The sequence below is a fragment of the Uloborus diversus genome, chromosome 1 (genome assembly GCF_026930045.1).
Source record: "Uloborus diversus isolate 005 chromosome 1, Udiv.v.3.1, whole genome shotgun sequence".
Lineage (NCBI taxonomy): Eukaryota > Metazoa > Arthropoda > Arachnida > Araneae > Uloboridae > Uloborus > Uloborus diversus.
The window spans coordinates 38,671,955-38,696,017 of NC_072731.1; the positions used below are offsets into that span (position 1 = coordinate 38,671,955).

At 31.3% G+C, this 24,063-nt stretch overlaps 1 protein-coding gene across 1 annotated transcript in view; it reads right to left on the reverse strand.

The window, feature by feature from the left end:
- Positions 1-4,441: 4,441 nt before the first annotated feature.
- The window catches only part of LOC129234554 (protein LSM12-like), a 29,813-nt gene continuing 10,191 nt past the window's right edge, over positions 4,442-24,063 (reverse strand). The window contains exons 2-5 of the mRNA XM_054868572.1: positions 17,700-17,842; positions 16,473-16,582; positions 11,001-11,136; positions 4,442-6,072 (exon numbers count right to left, since the gene is read on the reverse strand). Of these exons, the coding sequence (XP_054724547.1) occupies positions 5,992-6,072; positions 11,001-11,136; positions 16,473-16,582; positions 17,700-17,842 (470 nt within the window). The 3' untranslated portion in view covers positions 4,442-5,991. The remainder of the gene's footprint in view (positions 6,073-11,000; positions 11,137-16,472; positions 16,583-17,699; positions 17,843-24,063) is intronic.

Sequence of the window (24,063 nt, forward strand, 5' to 3'; positions counted from 1 at the left end):
TGATTGGAGCACGTGATCATTAGCTGTCACGTGGTTAACTAACCGGTAGCTACCGTAACGTAAGCATTGAGAGCGTTTCAAAATTCGCCGCCGGGAACATTGGGCGCGGAGCATTTTAGGCCCCGGGAATACTGGGCACAATATGCTCGGCGCCCAAAGTTCCCGGCGCCCAATCTTTCCATTTCGCATTTCTCAAGAATGTCCTAGAAAGTTGAATTTTGGTACGTAGACTACTAGTGGGGTCTAGTGTTGTGCACCTCCCCTTTTGGTTGCATTCGGGTGTTTCTAAAGGGGTCTTATTTTGCCCCTTTTCGGGGGGAAATCATTGTTAATTTCGATGTAAACTCAAGTGGTGTTATCATTTGGAGGACACTTTGCGATATATCAACATCAGTATTTTGATCGCCAAGTTTTGTCGCCAACTCGGCGATAAATTTGGCCCTTTTTAAAAAAAAAAAAAATTCGGTTTCAATTTGACCACTGTTGGTGATATTTAGAAAGTAAACTATTGAATCGCATCAAAAATGCCAATGGAGAAATGTCATTAAATTGGAGTAAAAGGAAGTCATGTGATGCACACAAACAAGCAGTTTCAGAAATGTTTTGTGTCCAAAACCGTAGGTTTGTTTATAGAGGGTGGGAAGGGGTAAATTAATCTCTAGCATACCCCCCTAAAATGATAACCAGTATCCACCTCCGTGTAAGGACGTAACCAAGGGGGAGGGGAGGTCCATAGGGTCCGGCCCCCCTCCCCGGAAGACAATTGTCTGCTTTTTGTCAGTTGTTGCACCTCACGTCAACAAAAATTTTTCAAAAGAGAAAAACTTTATGAAACCTGGTATCTTCCACTTAAATATTCCCATTATTCGGCAATTTTCCCGTGTCCCGTCCGAAAATGACGAATTTCTGTTTCTTTTTTCAACTTAGCTGGGTTGTGACCTTAAAATTCGGCCCCTTTCCCTTGGTCCGCCAGATTGCCATTGGCGTGGTTTTCTTTCTTTCTTTTTGACTATTTTCCCGTTTTTTGGACTTGTGATTTCCTAGACACATGCTGCACGAAGGACAGCCAGAGTGGGGTGCATCCCTGGTGAATCAGTAACTGAAATTCCTATTATATTCTGTTTTAACACACAGTATTTCTCTACCACACACTTAAAGAAACATATCTAGAACAAATTTGTAATCAGAAGAAAATTAAGTTTACACAAACTAGGTAAGTTGTAGTTCCCTTTTAAAGTTTTCTTAACAATACGAGCAACTTTATGTGTTTTCCTATTTAAAAATTAAGTTCAGACAGCAACGAAAAAGAAATTCTGCACACTTCGTGCGTTTGAGGATGAGAAAAAATGAACATTAATTATTAATTAATTTATTTTTGCTCTTTATATTTTTGGGATGATTCATTTCAGATTCATTTAATATTTTGATTAATAATCTTATTTAAACTTTTAGTTTATTTTTAACAATAATAGATTACTTATGTCCCCAGAAGCTTACAACTTTTGAACTGTAATCCTGAAAAAAGTTCTTTAAAAAAGTTTTTTTTTTTTGAACGTTTGTGTCTTATTTTTAGCTCAAGATAACATTGAGAATCTTCCCTCTCCTTTCTGAGAAACAAACTAGATGTGTTGCGGATGTTTTTCCACCCAATAATTAAACATGACCATGAAACATATTTAATGCCCAAAAAGGATTTGTGTTTGGAGGTAAAATAAGTGAATAAATAAAATTTGACGTTGATGCAACGAAATTACTTTTCGCTGTATCAAAATCTTATAAAGCGAAGACAGAAAGTGAAAACTACTCGAATATTTTACTGTGATCAGTTTATGAAATTGCAAGTTTGGTCATATTAACACATGTAATTTAAAAGTAATTATTTGAAATTCGTACTTTTAAATCTTACTGAATTGAGTCTATGGTCCCAAGAGAGGAACCGTTAGTCATTTTTAACTGAAGAAAAAAATCTTTCTTCGATGTTGATTGTCTTTAGATTTTGGAACATCAGATGACTGAAGAGAAAAAATTTGCAAACTGAGCCTATAAGAAACCTTCAAGTTTTGTTTCAAAAAATTAGCTAGCTTACATATTGTTGAAAATGTATCTAATTTGATGCTACTGTATTATCGCAAACGGGACTAAGACTATCTCAATCATCAAAATTTGACTCCAAATTATAAAATTTTTGAGTCTAACACTTGCTTACTGCTAATAAAAACAGTAAAGTAACCAAGTTATAATCAAATATTGTCACGATAATTCGTAACAGAGCATATGCTGTGCATTATGCTGTTCAGTTTTGGTCTCCTTATCTTAAGAAAGACATTAATGTATTGGAAAGGGTTCTAAGGCGGGCTACAAGGCTAATAAGTGGACTTTCCCACTTAGATTATGATTCCAGGCTTAGAAGGCTAAAAATGTACAGTCTTGAGCAAAGAAGAGACCGAGGGGACATGATTCAGCTGTTTAAATTTATTAAAACGAAAGATGTTACGGGGCTAAAGTTTAGCACTGTAAACAGGACAAGGGGTCATTGTTTTAAGCTATTTAAATCTCAGGCTAACATGGATATTAGGAAAAATTATTTTAGCAGGGTAGTGGAACCTTGGAACAGCTTACCGGAAGAGGTGGTAATGAGCAAAGGAGTAGACAGTTTTAAGAGGGCCATTGATCTTCACTGGGGATTGTAAATTGACTAGGACCAGTCTAGCTGGGCCCAGAGCCTGTTGCTGGTCGTCACTTTTGTATTTGTATTTGTATATTGCCGTTTTCTCTGTAGAACAGGGAATAAACGGAACTCATGTTTGGTGGTGAGATAAGTGGGTGCAATGCCTCCTCTTGATCTTTTAAATGAAGCATTAAATTGAAAACATCAGAGGAAAATCGCCAATAATGTTCAAATCATTTATGACCTTATAAAAAAGCATTTATAAAAAGCAATCATTTACATTTTCCCCAAATGTTGTTAAAATGAAAATACATAGATGCTTAATTTCATTCATTGTATGTTCCATTACTCACCAGGTAAAAGATCTCTCATGCATTTGTTTGACTTTATAAAATTAAACCCCTAGTGCAGTTTCACATTACAGAGAGCTCGAGTGTCTCCATCTGGTGGAAATTCGGCGTCAAAATTTCCTGCGCCAGTCACATCTGCGCCTTAATGGTAGCATATGAAAGACTAGATGCCATATAGGTGGTTCGCACTAGGTCCGAAAAAGCTAAAGCCTCTAACGAAGCTCCATTAGAAAGAAAAAAAATGCCATAATGGATCCTAAGATAGCTTATTTTACCAATTCGTTGCAAAAAAATAATAATGATTAAAAAAATAAATAAATAAATAAAAAGGCAATACGCCTTTAAAAAAATGATTTCAGCAAAGGAAGTCTCCATCCCTCAAAGAATTAATAGCTTGTTCAAGCTTTTAAATGATGGTTAGAAATGATAATTAGAAAACGGATAAAATTAGAAATTTCATTCTATTCCGTATTACTAAGAGAATGTTATAAACGTAAATAAATAAAGAACTAGTTTTAAAATGAAACCTTGCTGATATTTTCGTCGAGAGGGAGGTTGAATTTTGCCAGAAATGTTGTTCAAATCAAACAGGGTGGCGGAATTACGCTATATAGCATTCATACAGTTATACATTCGACTCAATATAGATTTCTTTATTTTTTCAAATAAAATGACTTCTACATATTTTGTTGAAATATATTGCAGAGCTTTAATATTTTATTAAATTATCACCTGCATTTTCCAAGTAATCCCTAGAACAGTTTTCGTTTTCCAATTTTCTTTTATTGTGAACTTTTTATTAACAGGAATTATATCACTCTTTTTCAAAGCATCAGAACAGAGGAAGCTTATGTGATGGAATTTTTCTATCCATGTTCGAAAACTTAGTGTGATAAAACTTTTAGTTTAATGTTAATTTTATAAACTTACAATAATTTCTTTGCCACCTAATATAAAATTTTTGTTAGCTAAAACTAATTGCTCTATCAATTTCAATTATTTAATTAATTTTAGTTAATTATCATATTTTCATAACTAGTTTTAATTGGATTTATTTTTTTAACCTAAATATAAGCTACTAATTCTGCTTTAGCATGCCTCCTCTTTTGAAGTTCGTGCAACCTTGGACCCCCCCCCCCTTAACAAAGTTCTAGCTACGTGACTGCTCCGTGCCTGAAAAATGAATTCAACTCCCAATTTTGTTTAAAACAAAATACATTGACCAGACTTTAGTGAGTGAAAGCATATGAAATATCAGTATTGTTTGGATAATGAATTTTAGCCACACACGATAGAAATATCTTACAAAATTTTTGCAAAGTGAAACAATCAAAGACAACTTTAAAATAAATGAAATTTTTCTGGTAACATGATTCATGGTGTAGACAGATTGATTCAACTAATAAGTACACTGCTACAAACCTAATTTTGGGAAATTTTTTATTACTTATACTTTTTAATATAATGATCTTTTTAAAATAATTTAATAAGCAAATAAGGAGACATTCAGCTGCTCTGAGATTTCTCTCACAGTTAATTAACCATGTCAACATGGCTTTGAACTGTTGCTTACATGGGTTTGAAGCAAATGCATTCAATGCTAATATAACTACACTAAAAGAAATATCACATAATGTATTTAATTATAATTTCAAATAAAATAATAGAACCTAGAAAACAAAACACTTTTCATGCAGTCAGAACATTTTCCCAGGAGCTTGGAAGTCATTTTTTACATTTGGCTTCATATTAAACACAAAGCTAATGAGTTAAGAAAATGACAACCAATTCCAGAAAAAAAGCTCTATACATATATATTAGCATTAAATGCATAAGCATAACATAGTTTAAGAGAAAAAATATTTAAATGAAAAAGAATATGTACATTGAAGTGGCTATCCTTTAGCATAATTTTTTTTTCTTGAAGATGATTCTACAACTTGGCAGTAAAAAAGCATAATTTTATTACTGTGAATGTCTATTATAACTTTGAATACTTTAGGGTGTACTTGAAACTTTGTATTGCCTTTTGTACTATTATTGAGCTTTAAAAATATAAGAAAAAGAAAATGCCATTATCATTCGAACTTTAATGATGTTTTAAGTTTTATTATTAAACACATTCTTTTTGGAAATTAAATGGCATTTTCTGTCATGCTTTAAACAGTTTCATAAACACACAAATACAAACCATTTTGACAAAACATGACTAAACCAACATACATTCATCACATTATAAATGCAACAAGTTGATAAGTTTTCTAACAATATGAAAGTATACAACATGGTCTAAGTTGTGAAACAGTAAATTACGCACAATGGCGAGTAAATATTTTTCTTTTTCTTTTTGTTCCACTTAACATGAAAGATAAATAACAATATATAAAATAATTATTTCCATATAAACTGCAGTAAATACCAAAAAAATATAAATTGTTCCATTCTACTAGGTTTGTGAAAATATTTGTCCAAGAAATTATGATCAAATCTAAGAGATGAAATCCCACTATGCATACACAGTCGGTAAATTCAAATTTCAAGAAATAAGTAGAATAACTAGAAATAGTGCAATAATAACTGTAAGTTAATTTTTTAAACATGAACATCACTCAAAATGAACAAAAAAGTTTTAACATGCTGTAGAAGAGCTTGTCTTGAAAATGCGACTACAAATTTTAAAAATTACAACTGTAACTATGAACAAAAATTAAATAACAGAAGAAATCGTAAAAAATAATTGAAAACATTACATAAACAATACGACATAAAATTGTGCATTGAGCATATCTTTTAAGACTAACTGATTAAAATGGTAAACTATGAAAATAAAGGTAACCACTTCAATATACCAACAATGTATCTTTGTTTCAAAGAGTTTTAAGACTTTTTATAAATAAAAAACAATTTGGAACTTTCACTAGCATAATTGTAACTTAAATGAAAATCTCATTTTTTAACTATAAATAATGTATTCTATTGTAGATGAGGCCTAGGCTGCGTTGGTTGTGATTGACAGGGCTGTGCTTGGGCTTGATCTTTAACATACTTTTCAACCTGAAAAATAAACAAAAATACCAACATGAATACACAGTCAAATTAACTTTTGTCAATCATCGTTGCTTACAAATAACTATTTCAAATGACTAATTGACTATTTTTTTTTAAATTAGCTTGGAATTTGAATTGCATAAAATACTGAACCCAGCAGGAATGCTCTGAACTTCAATTTTTGGGAGGGGGAAAACTTTCAATTTGCCAAATGAAATTTCAAATTTCATCAAATAATCAAATGTGAGCATACGCGCCTAGGTACCCGCATCTAATAAAAAGGTATATTAAAGCATCATAATAAAAAAAATTTTAAATGCAATATTTGTAATTTTATACACCAAAATTTAGTTATGAAATCAAAATTAAGTTAAAGCAACTAAGTTTTTACCCTAACTTGATAAGCACTACTGACAGCTGCTTCATTTTAATTCTTATAATTACTAAAAGGAAGAAAAAAATCAAACACTATTTAAGAAATTGGTATCGTAAATTATTTTCTAAACAACTAGTCGAAACATGACCTAGTGCTGAAAATAGTTTAGATTAGTTGGTAGCAACAGGCTGGACTTAAATATGACAGCAAATAAATAAATATATTACGTAGCACAACAGAACTCCAACAGGGGTAATCATCGGCTCAAGTAAAATTTTCTGAAAACAGTGGGAAATTTTTGAAAACTATGAGCAAGGTTGTTTTTAATTTTAAAACATATATACAGTAATTACATAAAATAGACCCTTTTTAAAAAGAATATTCTAATAATCTGAATTTTTGATCATCCAGAGTGGCCACTCTACTGAGATTTTCAGGTTTTCCAGAGTAAAATTTCTGAAATTCCAGGCACCACAAAACATATTCCCAATATTGTAATTTGATTGATTTAAAAACTATAATGTGAAACATAACTATATATAGACACATTTATGCAGATATGTTTAATGTCCCTACAAGCATATTTCATACTATGTATTTTGAGTCAAAATTGTTCACCATGTGCCCCCTCTCCACTATATATTCAGAAATATCAAAATATACAGATTAAAGTTTTTTTTTGTATCAAAATTATAGTCTATTGTTCTTTAGATTTATTCAATCAGCATAGCAATTATTTTGCTGAATTAATATATTTCCTTACATTCTATTTTACTTTATTCATGAATTATAGTTGCTAACCTCAAGGCTAAACAAATAAGAATACAAAAACAAACAAATAGGAGTACCGAGTGGGGGATGAAACAGGAGCAGGAAAATTTAAAACTTCAAAAGTACAGCTCTGATATTGCTCTTTAATTTCTATTGCTTTGCACAATAATCATTGCTTTGTATTCCCCATTTACTCAATAGGAACAAAAATACTCCATAAAAAAATTGATGCACCAAGAAGTAGTTGTCAGAATGAAACGGAATTTAATGTACGCTAGGACAACGTTGATATAACAAAGTGATTACAAAATGAAAGCAAAAATTTTTTATTTCAAGAAAAACACATTATGATATACACATCTCTTAGCACATTTACTGCAAAGCCTCCAGTATTTCAATCAAACTTGTACTCCGTCCAATTTACTATTCAAAGTGATCTCAGATATGCTTGATCTGTGACAAATCAAGAAATCGAGCAAGCCAAAGAAGATCAAAATGTGGAAGATGAAATCCCGAGCTCCAGGAGCTCAGTGCGTCATTACTGCCATCACATGTCTGAAGCAGTGGTTGGAAGTAGTGCGCTACAAGTAGCGACACTACTGTAGTAGCTACATTTTTAGTCGTTTGTATTGTAGTGCACTACTTAAAAAAAGTAGTGTAGTGAGTAGTTTGATACAAAAAATAGTAATTTGTAGCGATTTCTGGAAACTACATTTAAATAAACTTAAAAAATAAAGCAATCAAGGTTCAAACGAATTTGACTGGCACAAATTTTACACAAGTACATCAGCGGATGCAATAAGAAATAAGACTCTTAAAAATACGAGTTGACCTCAGGCATATCATTTTGACGCCATACTTTTTATCTGTTTGACTCCATTAGTTGTTTGCCATCATAATTTTCATATTTCGCCAATATTTGTATTGAATAAAGCTTGACTTAAAAAGAAAAGAATCTGAATAAGCAATAACCACCAAGGTAGTAAATCCTTTGTTTTTTCTGGCTGCCGAGAATGTCCTGTGGATGAACGTTTTAGATTTCAAAGAGATTATTTTTCAAATACTGTAAAAGCACCTATTTTTGTAAAAATGAAGTTATCGGTGATTTCTCGAATTGAAAATTTCGTGAATTTTATATAAACAGACCAAAAGTGAAAAAAAAAAAAAAAATTCACGAGGCTTAAATTTCATGATTACGACGGCATGCGAAAATTAAAATCTTGCACAAATAAGTTCTTTCACAGTATTCACCAAATCAAGAAGCTACTGTAAATGCTAAAGAAGAGGATGATATTGAACTGCCCCATTAAATAACAGGGTGTCCACCCGCCACCAAGTTCAATGGCACGAATCCCCCCCCCCCCCAAAAAAAAATTTAAACGCTTTTCCTTTTTTATTTTCAATTCTATTTTTTTATTTCATTTTTTTAAATATTTTAATTATTATCATTTTATTAGAAAAGTTCTGTGCTACGTCAATGACATACACACGAACTAAATAAATAAATGAAATAAAATAACAGAATAAACTGAAATATAACAGAATAAATTGAAATAAATTAAAGAATTTAAATTAAAAATAAATCAATGAATAAATAAAGTAAATAAATAAATAAAAATATCTACCCCCCCCCCTTGAAAAGTAGCAACTGCATTGTAAAAGTAGTTCGTAGTTGCTAAGTTTAAAAAAAAGTATTTGTAGTTAAGTACATTTGTAACAAAATAGTTGTAGTTCACTACAAAAAAAATGTAGTTTTTCCAACTACTGGTCTGAAGCATACTACAAACTTACCATTAAATTGTTACACTAGCACAGCCAGAAATTCCTTCTGGAGTTTTTTTTTTTTTTTTGGTCAAAGCAGCCCTAACATGGGTATTGACAACAGTATTAGGATTGGCAATAGAGTTGAAACTAAGGCCTTTGGGTTTTATTTTTAGATAAGGGTACAAAATTAAAAAGTAAAATTTTACTAATATTTATTTCAAATAAAAGTACTGAACAACAAAAGACATGATTGCAAACATAAGCTGTTTATAAATCGAAAAAATGAAACCTATGAAAGAAGCATTTTTGGCCTATATTCCTATCATAAATGTTTATTTCATTTCTTTTTTCTTCTTTTTATAATGTTCATTTCCAAGAAAAGCTCAGCAAAACATTTCTAATTTTTTTTATAAAAGCATGGAATGCATATTTCCGCAAAACTCTGGTTTTTTCTCTGAAACCAGGAGGACCAGACCTTTAAGCGAGTACATCTGATATTTAAATAAAAAATGCTCCCAGTGTTGCACTCAAAGAGCCCATTAGTGGAAAATCCTGTCACCTCGTTTGCGATAAAGGCAAATACACTGGAAGTCATAACTTCAGAGTCGATCGTAATTTCCCCCAAGTTTTCCAGAGGTATTTCAAAATTATCTGAGAACTCTTGGTTTCCAGCCAGTTCCAACCTTGTTATCTGGATGGGGTCCAGTACCCCATTCAGATTCGGATAATTGGTGTGCAACTGCATAGTATCATACTTAAGAAATAAGGAGGATTAGACTACTGTGACAAACGATCAACTGAATGTGCACCAGAGTTCAAAAATATCATACTTTCAAAAATATCGCATAATCACATCTGATATATAATAAACATCTGATATTTTGATCGCATAATAAACATCTGATATTTTGATATATATCCGATATTTTCACTTAGTGCAAACTAAAGTCTTCAAAATAATGAATGCATCTTCAAATCACTCTTTATTTTCTTATATTATAATTACAATATGTAGGCAATTAAGGTTTCTTTCATTATTTGTATCTAATATTTTCATTTTACATTTCTATCAATTTCAATGGAGTTAATTTAGCATTAGCTGTTTTACTCATTTTCTTCTGTTAGCTACTTTTACAATTATATGATTCAGAAATAAATAATATGTATTAGTTGGTACACAGTTATAAAACATTCTTTTTTTCTGAGCAATGTTTAATATTTAATTAGGCACTTTTAATATGAATTAAAATTGTTATATTATTAATAATTTTATGAATATAAAACACAAGTAAAAAGGAATATTATATTACTTTGTTATATTAATGATGTATTAATCTTACTATTATTATATATGCAAAAGTTTGTATGGATTTTGATGAAACTTTACAATAATATAGTTTATGCATCAGAATAACACGTAGGGAATTTTCCCACCCGTTATAGGGCAAAACCCCTAGGGGGCGATAAAACCCAATTTTTGTATAAATTCTCTAATATGAGGACGAAAAATACTTGCAGATATTAATATTACATGTCCATCAAAAGCTCTGATTTTTTTTGCTGAAGATGGTACCTGTTTTTCTGAGCAATGTTTAATATTTAATTAGGCACTTTTAATATGAATTAAAATTGCTACATTACTAATAATTTTATGAATATAAAATACAAGTAGAAAAGAAATATATTACTTTGTTACATTAATTATGGATTAATACATCATAAAAATATAGAACATAACTTTTTGGTTATGTTTAATAATAGATGAACAATATTACTATGATTAATGTACTTCTGTTATTGGAAATGTTATAGATGAAAAAATATTGAAAATATCAAAATATCGTGATATTTTCGAAATAAATATTGGATTATATCATGATATATATCGGCGAACCTTGATGTGCACGTTACAGAATTAACTGTTCTTATATTGAGCTGAATTGCACAAACCAGCCCTTTTTATTCCTGGGAGTTTTGTAGCTGCAACTAGACAAAGAATTAAAGAAAGTGATTACAAACTTACAATTCTACGAACATGATTTACAGCATCACCATCTCCTTTACCAATAGGTTTGCAATTTTCTGGGCGATAAGGTGGAGTAATAGTCACTTGATTCATAACAACTATGTTTTTCCCTTGCCATGTTACTTCAGATATTCTGTAAAAGAATCACAGTGATAAAGGTACTAAAAACATTACAAATAAAATAAAGCAGTACAATTTCTTGCCTATCTAGGCTAGTAGGCAGTTACTAGCCATCTAGGCTAGTAGGCAATAGCAGCCTATCTCATGCATATACAAAGTACAATATTTTCCCTTACAAATTGTGTAGCTACAAATAGTGCAGTTTGAAAAAAAGGAGGGATGTTGAGTATACTGCGCAAAATTAGATATTTTTTCCAACATAAATTATTTATATACTGATAAGGGGGGGGGGGACTACTGAAGGTTCCTGATTCATCTGATACATCAGAAAATAACTGAGACATTTATTTCAAAGCAGTCAGAGGTTAACCTTTTAGACCATTATAAGGCATGAGAATATTAATACCAGGGTGAGTCTTAAGTTCTGCAATACTCTACAAATTAAAACTTTTCAGGCTTAATTATCCCACAATACCCTTAAGTTCTGACATAGGTACGTGAAGTGAATGTATTAAGAATGAACAGTCAAACCAAGTAAATTATTAGAGAACTTTTGCTCTATGAATTAGAGTTAGGTCGTAATGCAGCCGAGGCAATGCAAAACATATGTTGAGCTAAAGGTGAAGGCACGTTACTGCAACAAACTGATTGGAAAAAAAAAAACCTCAGTGGCACGACAGCCCACGAAGACCAAGGTCTATTGTGCCCATCTCAGTCTTTTGGACCAAAGGGCTCTAAGGATGCTAGGCAGTTGTTCCAGTTAGGTGGTTAGCCGAATGAGGAACCCCCAAGGTTTAGTTCCCAAGCACGTTTGGTACTCATTTTATCGACCCACTGAAGAGATGAACGGCTGAGTCAACCATGCCCGACCTGATCCTGGGGCGTGGGAGTGCAAAGCTCTACCACTGTCCCAATGGGCTTCAACAAGCTGATTAATAACATTAATTTCAAATTTATGAGCACAATAATCATAAAATGTTATCGCCATAACATTGAACAATTGGCTGAAAGATAGCTTAAGACTGTAGAACATGATGGTCTGTGCATCAAATACTAGGTTTCTACTGAACAACGTATTATTAAAGAAATAAAAAAGTATTTCTTTACAAAACTTATGGCGGTCTAGTATTTGCAAAGAAGTTATTGTTTGAAATACATATTTTTTTTTTTGAAGACACCACAAACTTTAATATTCTACTGCAAAACTTATAGTAATCAAAGGGTTAAGAAAAAGAAAATGTTACCAAAACAAACTAAGTGATATTCTGTAAGCCTATCTTAGCAGAGAAACTAAATTTTGAGAACTTCTTGCATAAAAGTAATATAATTTTCTATCAATTTAAGCAAGCTGCAAGTATTAACTTTAAGATGTCAAGAGTTGAAAATTTGTAACACATAATATTAAAAAAAAAAAAAAAAAACTATTAAGTTTAAAGTACATGGTACACAGGTCGTGAAATAATACAGAGATCGGAAAGTAATATTTTTACAATCATAAGTTTTTAATGAGTACTATTTTAAACCAATAACACAATAATCCTCATTTTTAACAAACTTTTTCCATCTACGTGCAAACTTTCAATGTTTGAAAGATAAAAATCAATTAGTTTTGAAGAAAAATACCTGGATATGGTATTTTGGCAATCTACTATTTTTTCGTCCCATAGAAAACGCTGTGGTGATTGGAATGAAGAATCAGTTGGGACAATGTTAGAATTTCTACTCTTTCAAGAACACATGTGAAACCTTATTTACAATGAATTGATACATTTTTGGATATCCTTCATTTCATCACAGAAGCTGACCCTTCTAAGGCAGCTTTTATTATTTTTTTCAAATCAGTGATTGGAATCATTTCATCAATTCTTGGACACATGGCCTGCAGCTTAAAAAGAGTATAAAATAATAAACAAAATGTTAAATGGAGATTTTTCAAAAAAAAAAAAAAAAATGTTCCTTCCAACAAATTTTATGAATTTTGTATGAATTGGTGACAGAAATTATTTATTGAGAAAGACATTTCATTTAAGCATACAGGAAAATAGCAGAAATGGTTCTGATGACAAAATATGAACAACCTTTTTTGTATGTTATTTTGGTAATCATTTTCCCATAATACATTTAATGAAAGCAAGTACAGTGAAGCACCGTATATACGTTTTAGCCCAGTAAATTTAGGCCAAAAATAGGGTTGATGCACCACACATTTATAATTGGCTGAATCTTTCAGGTTTAGTTCCTGAACATGTGTAGAATGAATCCTGAAAAGTCCCCTAAGTTCCCATGAGAGCTTCTATCCAAAATGGTGGATCAAAGATGGCCGCCTGGTAATTTTTGTTTTCCTTATAACTTGGTGAAAAATGAAAAATTTTCAGTTCTCAAAAAAAAAAAAAAAAAAACCTGTAGGCTCTAGAAGTAATATTGTTTTGATACACAACTTAAAACAACCAATAAAAAAATCCTAACATTTGTTATGACACCCAGAACTGAAATTGCTGTGTTCTATGTAACATGCAGCAGAACATATAAGCAACTAAAATAATTTTTTGCATTTTTGGGGGGTATTTTAAAAGAATACTTTCCCTTATATGTTAGCCAATAGTTGTTATTTTTCAGTTTAAAAAAATGCTATGTATATTTGAATTGGTGCTTGTGTTTTTTACTGATATTTCCCCATAAAAAGCTACAAACATATATGAACTGCAAATTGTGCTTTTTGTCTGAAATGCAAAATTTTCGGTGTGAAAATTCAATGCTGATCTGTTTAGCTATTTAAAACTACCATAAATCGTAAAAAGGGTCTAAATTCCTATTGTAATATTAGGTGAATTAAAAAAAAAAAAAAACACAATAGATAGAAATTGGTCAAAAATCGTTCAAAACTTCTTTTTTTTTAAAAAAGAGATCATTGTTATCTCAAAATGGTATTTTTTGTGCATTTTAGGTAGCAAATATAGTTACTCAAGAAGGATTTTTTAAAAAATTATGTTTCTATATAATTATATGACAATGGAAAAAATGTCGGTGAAAGATCACTGCCTTGGGGAAGTTAAACTTCAGAAGAAAAAAGGGGGTTATTATTAAGAAATGAGAGTTCTGTTCAGTCTTCCACAGTTTTTGACCGGGATGCTGCAGTTTTCAAATCAAACTATAATTTACGAGATATCTCAAATATGAATTAGCCCTGCAACTACCCTTGATTTTTGCGTGAAATACACCGCTAGCTCAGTCATTTCCAGCCGAGGAGTGCAGTTTTGTGCTTATTAGTACTCATCAGCCCGGCATAGGAAAGTGACTGCGCTGGAGATGGAAAATCTCTTAAGGAAGCCAAGAGGTCCAAACATACTGGTAGCTAATATGGCTGGAAATGACTGAGCTGGCGGTGTATTTCTGTTTTTCTGTTCTATTAGCCCAGGCTAATGGGCGGTAATTTACTGAATATACCATGCCTTACTTTCAATCTTCGAGTTGAACCGAACCATTGCTTCGGTCACTCGTCTGGTCTGTGCTAATTCTATATTAGCTACCAGTTTGTTTGGCCCTCTTGACTTCCTTAAGAGGTTTTTCATCTCCAGTGCAGTCAATTTCCTATGCCGGGCTGATGAGTGCTAATAAGCACAAAACTGCAGTCCTCGGCTAGAAATGACTGAGTTGGCGGTATATTTCATGTATTTCTGCTTTAGCCCTGGCTAATGGGCGGTAATTTACTGAATATACGTTGCTTTTTGGTTGAGTTTCTCTGAGAAAGAATAAAAACACAAGCGTTTGTCACTTCCTGAAGCTTTCTAATGAATTCTGCACTTTATGTTTTGTGACTACAAATTAACAGTAATTAGGTGAGACTGATCTAGATGCCGATAAAAACAGAGACCTTTAATGTTTCAAGTTTTGCATGCCTTGTTTAGGTGAAACAGTTTCGAAGATGATGATGATGATATTGAATAAAGATGCTTTTTTTTCCTAGCTTTTTATTGACATTACTATCTTCTCTTTATATATCTTACATGCTTTTCAAAAATACATTACATGTTAGTTTTAAAAGTACTAAATAAACGATATTCTGCTATTTTTTTGAAAATTCACTATCAGGTCACTTATTTTTCTCTTATCATATTCTCACTCCAAAGCTAGAAAAAGCAAGATTTCTTTCAGAAATGGAATAAAAACAACTTGATTATTCAATAAATCAAATATATCAACCATTTTGCACTTCATATTTTAAGAAGAATACCATAAAAAATTCTTTATTTTAGTAGCTTTTTTGTTCTACTGCATATTATGTAGAAAATAGAAATTAATAGAATTAGCTTTTGGTGCCAAAATAATTGTTTCAACTTTATTATTGGTTATTTTAGGGTATATAGCGAAACTGAAACAGTATTACTTTGAGAGCATACAGGTTTTTTTAGAACTGAAAAATCTTCATTTTTGACCGAGTTATGAGGAAAACAAAAAATAGTTTTTTTTAGGCGGCCATCTTTGAATGGAAGCTCACATGGGATCTTAGGGGACTTTTTAGGATTTACTCCACATGCTGTGAGGAACTAATTATGAAAATATTTCTTAATTATAAATTTCTGGTGCAAAAAATCCTAAATTTACAGGGCTCTTTTATATGTTTTTATCAATTATAGATTTTATAAATCTGTCCCTGCAGAGTCTAATACACATTAATCTGTACCTAATATAATATACATTTTTTCATTTGTATGCTTTTTTCATACAGCCCTTCAAAAACGTATAAACGGTGCTTCACTGTAGTAGTATTTTGATTTTAGTCCTTTTCTTATTTTTAGTTTTCAATCAAGTCTAATTTTTCCTATCCCCCAGCATCTTGTATTGAAGTTTCACAACTTAAGGACATTTTACTAACTTAAGTTTATTGAAATCATAATACTCGGGGGTGGGTTCAGAGACAAATTGGATTTGCTTTGTGACCCCTTGATCAAAATTCTATATCGTAAAAAGGGCTACTTCAAAAAATGTCATCCCTTAAAATTAGACCTTTCACAAAATTTCATCTGAAAACAAGTTTTTTCTTCACTTGTAAACTCAACCACTGTGTGAAAGCAAAACATTAGTAAAAAAACCCCTCCAGTTTCCAAGTCATACTCAGAGAAGTGCTTTATATCAAAATGATTTCCGATTTGCTTTGTGATAGCTGAATATGCTGCACAAAATATAACATGATTTTTTTTTCACATAAATATGTACCATAAAAATGCCCCCCCTCCCCCCCAAAAAAAACTTTTTTTCTAATCTAAAAATAAAAACTCTGATCCACCCCCTAAAAATAAAACTCGATCCCCCAACATTTCACCGCATTATATTCTTCCAGGACTAACTTACGTTTTTGTGATTGCCAGGAAAAGTTTCACTCCTTCATTACTGACACCAGAAGAAAGAGCACTGACTAATCGTTGCCGTTCTTTAACATGTTGCTTGGCTCTTCCAGACAACTGAAGAAAAAAGTAGAACATTGCATGGAAATTAATCAGAAGAACAATTATAATTTGAAATGCAATTTTGTTGTTAATTTATTGGTTCTCAAGAAAATCCATATTTTAGGCATTAATAACAATTTTTCGAAACGGGCAGAGGTACCTAGGCAACTGCAAATTTTGCTGAAACATAAATCTGGCCTTACCTATAATACTTTCGAATGCTCATGTTAATAACTTATTTTAATTCAATTCGTTGCTACCAAAACTTATGACGCATATAAACTAATGTTTATTAACTCAAGTCCTAGAATGTCTCACAAGTCTGGCAAAAAAAAGTTCATCTCACAAAAAAAAAAAAAAAAAAAAATAAAATAAAAAAAATAAATAAATAAATAAATAAATAATAAAATAATAATAATTTTGAGCTCATAAAATTCAGAAAAACAATGTGGATAGAAACCACTGAAGCATTTTAGTACTAAGTATACATAGATGTGACTTTATAAAGAACAAAACATGCCCTGCTAAGTATTCGCAATATTTAAATAAATTTATTTCAAACCCTAAAAAGTGAGGGAATGGCACAAAAGATGAGGGAATATGTTATCAGAATGAAGTTGGTAGGTACTAAGACATTTTGGTATACTTTAGACTTACATAAAATATATCAGTAAAAATAGAAATTTTACTTTTAATATGTAATTAAACTTTATTTTGAAAAGTGTTTAAACATCTAAAAATACGTACAAGCGTTAAAACATTCATTAGATAAAGATATGAAAATGATTGTTTCATTAAGAATAACACAAAAATTAAAACTTCAGTACCTGTGTCACAAAGGTCTAATTAACTAAATTAAAATTGTTTAATAACTAACAAAAGAATATTCTCTAAAATTGAGTCAATTATTTAACTTTACAAATTAAATTTTAAGACTCAACTCCCTCTCAATATGTCACTGGCTTGATAAAGATATCAGGGTGCCCTAGGGCATGGCCTAGTAATAATCAGGGCCTGCCTGCTTACAAGGAGACAGGCGAGTTAATAGGAATAATTTCAATTGAAAGAAATAAACAATAACAATAAGCTGACATGAGAAAATTTTAAAACAAATTCGGAAAACATAACATACCTTTTCAATGTTCAGAGGCATGAGAGATTGAGTTCCATTTGAAGGGGTAGTAACTTCTTTTTTGATGACAACATCTTCAACGAAATCCAAGTTGATCATTCGCATATCATGAACATTAGTTTTTCCTGATTTGCTAGGACATTCTGTGACAATTATTAAGGTTAATATGAAAAATAGCAGTTACAAACAGAATATATATTTTGAGTTTGCCAAACCATGCAAAGAAATAGAAAAAAACATAGAAAAACATATCTATACAGGGGTCTGTCCAGGATTTTTCACAGGGTCTGTTTTTTGTGAAAAATCAAATAATTTTGTGAAAAATCAAATAATTTCACAAAAAAAAAAAAAAAAAAAAAAAATTGTTAAAACAAAATTTCAGAATTTAGAGATGGCAAACTGCATCATTTAAACTTAAAGTTGAGTGTTTTCCTCTTCTATGTTGAGAATATCATTCTGAGGTGTTTTTCTACTATTTGGTGAGGGGGGGGGGGGCGGCATCACTCTCTCAAGTATTAATAATTATCTACCATTCTACATTACGGTAAATTATACTAGAAATATTTCTGTACAGTATTTAAAATAATTGTAACAAAAAAAAAAAAAAGGAAAAGAAAATTCAGACAAGTGTTCAGCATTTAACTTTTTGATCCAAGACACTCTTAAAAAGCACAGAATTTCATTCAAAACTTATAAATTCCGTGATTTTAACAAAAATAAAAAGAGAATTTATTTGTTTACCACTTAATAAAGAGTACTAAACATCAAAAGTTCAAAAAATAAGATTCCCATAGCGGATGCAAAGAGATCGCAATTCTCAAAGTGAAGGCATCAAAAGTATAAAAACGGTTTGTAAAAAAAATATTTTTGATAAAATTATTTGAAAATTGCATTTTAGAGTCCTATGATAATCATATAATTAATATCTGTGGACACAGTTGAAGCAAAAAATTAAACCATCGATTCAGTATTTTAATTTTTGACTCATAAAAGAAAATGGAATTTTGCTTTAAAAACTTGAAATGAGAGTTCTAACAAAAATTAAGAAGCTTTTCATTTATTGCATTCTAGTAAAGCGAAGGTAGCTTGAAAGAAAAACAAAATTTGATTCTTATATCAGATGTTAAAAGATTGCATTTTTCAAAATGTAGATATCTAAAGGAAAAAAAACGGTAAGTAAAAGAGTCTATTGGAAGTTAATCATCCTTCTTAGCATCAAAAAATCAAACCCATATAATTTTCTCCCAAAATAACTGTTAAACATCGCACTGCATCACCAAAATGCAAATATTGACATGCTGGTAAAATTACGAGAATATTTTCTAATCAAGTTATTATAAAGGATTAACGCCAGACACTAAGTGGAGATAATTTTGAAATTGGCAACCCTCTCTGAAGCGATCATATTTTCCCCCCACCCTTACTATCCCTTTGCAGTTCTAAGTTAATTCCGCTGATATATATTATTATTAATATTGTTAATTAAATCATGAGCAGGAAGAAAAGTGCGTCTTTTCAGAAAAGTTTACAACATTGCTGCTAATTAGCTGTGATAAAACAAACAAAATTATTTAAAACCAATTTTATTTATTTCCAAGAAACAAACAAGCCTTATATTTATTTGGCAGTAGCAATTATTTATCGCTTGCAGGAGCATCACAAGAGTGTCAATTTTTTTTTCTTTGCAAAATTATCGAATTTTGTATAAGCTGATCCCTCTAATTTGACTTTCAAACAGGTTCCAAAAATTATTGGTTTCATGCACGGAAATATGCGTTATTTTGCTTTCAGATTTGCTCTTTCAATAAACAATTTGTGAAAGATTTGCTTTTGTTTATCAGAATTTTGTGAAGGGTCCGTTTTGGTTGATCGGATTTTTGTGAAGTGTCCGTTAACTGACCCAAATATCCTCTGGCCAAACCCCTGCTATATGTACATAAAAGTATATAAGAAAATATTGTTGGTGGGTACTGACATCAGATATGCAGCTAAAACATCAAATACAAATTTGAAGGAAAGGATTATTTTAAGATTTAGCTTTGGTCTTAACAACAAAAAAAGTATAACTTGTGAATAGATTCTGAAAAGCTTTTGGTTACTCATATACTAGCCAATGATCCCTTTTCGTCTCAATTTGGACAAAACTAGGGCAAATGATATGACAAACGAACTCATTTCTTTTTTGATGAGCAATGCAGGATGTTAGCACCCTAACAAATGCTACTACTCCACATAAATTAGAAAAAATTTACATAAGACTCTCATAAGATTTGACCTTAACATGCAGTTCACTCTAAACCTAGTTCCTCTGAAGTTTCAATGAAACTTCATCTCAAGGCAAGTTTTTCCTTGAAATGAATTTCCCTCATTTGCCTTATACAGTCGAGTCTCGATAACTCAAAAATTCCTTTATGTCAAAGTTTTTATTGGGTCCCAAACTCTTGAAAAGGCTGTGAGAACTTTCTATAACTTGACTTTGAGTTATCAACAGTCGACTGAACATTCAGGGACCGCGTTAAGCATTCGTGAATGCGTCAAATACGATAAAATCGTAAAATCGGCGAACAAAATTCGAATTTGGCGAATTTATTGGCGAACAGAAAATTCTCTAAAATATACACAGAGGAAAAAAATCTCCCTTCAGAAGTCAATCTAGATAAAAATTAAGTCCGTTCACAAAATTTGGACCCCTAAAAACGGACCCGTCACAAAATTCCGACCCCTAAAAAAAAACCTTTCACAAAAATCCCAGACTAGCAATCACTGAAAGTTGTTTTATCCTCGGAACACTCCGAGCAGATTGAGGTGCGCGCACGTGCGTTAGCATCGGATCGTAGCGTTACCGTCCATCGGATCGGAGAAAGGATGACGTTTACCTCTCGGCTCTTTGCGTCACTGTACGTGTGCCTCTCGCTGATTGGATATCGAATGCGCAGCGTGGCTACTGAGTAGAAAGTGATGGCGGATGCCTTGTTGAATGGCGCGTTAGTTTCATTGTGTTCGATGTCTGAAACATCGGAGTAAGATAGGAATGCAGTCTTTACTTCGTTAAAAGCTTTTATTTCTACTCTTAAATTTATTGAAGAATGATAAATATCACTTGAAGTTGTTTTTAGCCATTTTTTCCTTTGAAAAATTACATATGATTTGGAAAAACTACTTAACTTGCATTTTTTTTCTCACCAAATTCCTAAAAACGGACAAAAATTCCTGGATACACCCCTGCCTTTAACCTCAAAAAATTGTCAAAAATTAAGTTATACTTCACTTACTGATTAAATATTTCTGCAGACAAAAATACATTTAAAATGAGTTGAAGTTAGTCTTTGACTAAAACTTTTGAAATTTGGCTAACACTTTAAAAATTTGGCGAATTTACTAGCGAACGATTCGAAATCCTTAGCGCGATCCCTGACATTGATCTGAACATAGATCAGAATTTTCTACGCTTCTAACATAATCTTCTTAACTAAATATTAAAGACTCTAGAAAATTATTTTTAAAAAATATATTATAATAACTTTAAAGAAAAGCTACAATTGAAATACTTGGATTTTGTATGAATATAGAACACCATACTCAGAAAAAAAGCACCCTTTCTACTCCAAAATGTCTTCAAAAGTAACTTAACAAACATGAAATTCAAAGCTCTAAAAAAAAAACTTTCCCAGAAAATTTTCTGTGCTTACTCTTCGAGTTTTCTTTCGGGTTTGTTTCAACTGATTTTTCTTTGAACTTTACGTTGCATTTGCTTTTTTAAAAACTTGATTTGATGTAAAGTTATTACATGCAATTTCTGATATTGACTATTTTAAGGCTTTTTGGCTATTGATCTAAGTGCTTGAGGTAGTTTATGATACAATGTACAGGGGTCTGGCCAGAGGATATTTGGGTCCGTTAACGGACCCTTCACAAAAATCCGATCAACCAAAACGGACCTTTCACAAAATCCCGATCAAACAAAACTGACCCTTCACAAAATTCTGATAAACAAGATCGGATCTGTCACAAATTGTTTATTGAAAGAGCAAATCTGAAAGCAAAATAACGCATATTTCTGTGTATAAACCGCATATTTCTCTGTATAAACCGATAATTTTTGGAACCTTTTTTTAAGTCAAATTAGAGGGATCAGCTTATACAAAATCGGCTAATTTTGAAAAAAAAAAAAAAAAAAAAGAAAAGATCGGCACTCTTGCGATGCTCCTGGATGCTCCTGCAAGCAAGCGATAAATAATTGCTACTGCCAAATAAATATAATGGTTGTTTGTTTTATCACAGCTAATTAGCAGCGGTGTTGTTGTAAACTTTTCTGAAAAGGCATTGGTAAGCACTTTTCTCCGCTCATGATTTAATAAACAATAATAATATATATCTGCAAAATGAACTTAGAACTGCAAAGGGATAGTAAGGGTGAGGAAAAAATATAATCGCTTCAGATAGGGTTACCAACTTCAAAACTAATGACTTGATTAGAAAATATTCTCATCATTTTGTCGGCTTGTCAATATTTGCGTTTTTACAGTGCGGTGCGATGTTTAATTGTTATTTTGGGAGAAAATCATATGGGTTTTGATTTTTCGATGCTAACAAGGATGATTAACTTTAAATAAACTCTTTTAATTACCGTTTTTTTTTCTTTATATGTCTGCATTTTGAAAAATGCAATCTTTTAACATCCGATATGAGAATCATATTTTGTTCTTTTTCAAGCTAACTTCGCTTTATTAGGATTCAAATAAATGAAAAGTCTCTTTATTTCTGTTAGAACTCTCATTTCAAGTTTTTAAAGCAAAATTCCATAAATTCTGTTATGATTCAAAAATTAAAATGCTGAATAGATGGTTGATTTTATTATTATTTATTTATTTATTTTTTGGGGTCAACTGTGTTCACAGATATTAATGATATGTTATCATAGCACTCTAAAATGCAATTAAAAAAAACTTTAACAAAAATATTTCTTTTACAAGCCGTTTTTATACTTTTGATGCCTTCACTTTGAGAATTGCGATCTCTTTGCATCCGCTATGGGAATCCGATTTTTCGAATTTTTGATGATTATTATGCTTTGTTAAGAGGTAAACATTTGAAATTTCTTTTTATTTTTGTCAAAATCACGGAATTTATAAGTTAGAAACGAAATTTCATGCTTTTTAAGAGTGTCTTGGGTCAAAAAGTTGAATGCTGAACCCTATTCTGAATTTTGTTTTATTTATTTATATTTTTGTTATAATTATTTTAAATACTGTACAGAAATATATCTAGTATAATTTAACATAATGCAGAATGGTAGATAAATATTGATACTTGAAAGAGCGATGCCCCCCCCCTCCCCACGCCAAACATCAAAAAAAAAAAAAAAAAAAAATCCAGAATGATTTTTTCGTCATAGAAGAAGAAAACACTCAACTTTAAGTTTAATTGATGCAGTTTGTGCCATCTCTAAATTCTAAAATTTCGTTTTAACATTTTTTTTTTTGCGAAATTTTTTGATTTTTCACAAAATTAATTCATTTTTCACAAAATTATTTGATTTTTCACAAAAAACGGACCCTGTGAAAAAACCTGGACAGACCCCTGAAGTAGCAGTCATCAGGGAAGCAACAGCTGACTGATTTAAGACATAAAAGAGACGAAATATGATCATTTAGGAGCATTGCAAAAAAGTATAATCCTTTTTCCAAAAAAGTTGAAAATTAGACCATATTTAAAACTAGTATGTTGTGGCCATCAGGAAACTTTCTTCTATATTTTTCTTTTTCTTTTTTTTCTGATCCCTCCCCATGCTTGACGAGGAAGCAATATTCCCAACAAAAACAAAATTACACATGCAAAAACTTGACCCAATGTCTGAATTATTGCAAAAGCAAAGCAAAGAGCGAAAATTGAAAGTTATTTTAAAAGCCTTGCTTGAATGAATTACAAATATTTTATTTGTTAACAAACATAAGATGGCAACAGTTAAAAATTTTAAATCATTGAGATAATATTTCTTATCATTTCCATACAATTAAAATCACGAGAAATACGCAGACGACAATCTATTACGATTTATCTTTCTTATTGTTGCATTAATAAAAATATTTTTATTCGCAAAAAAAAAAAAAAAAAATCAACACCTCTTGGAGCGATCGGCGTCAAAATAGAACCAAAGCCTGTTTACATATGGATTCACATATATTCCAAATTTCAACCAGAACGTAGCATTACTTCTTGAGATAGGGCACTCAAAATGGAAAAAAAGAACGGGTGATTGCGCTACCCCCTTTTTAGCTGTTGACACAAAAATAAAATCAGTTCTTATACCCACTAAGGGCTACTTGCCGATAAATTTTTCTTTCATTCCGTTCATTATTTCTTG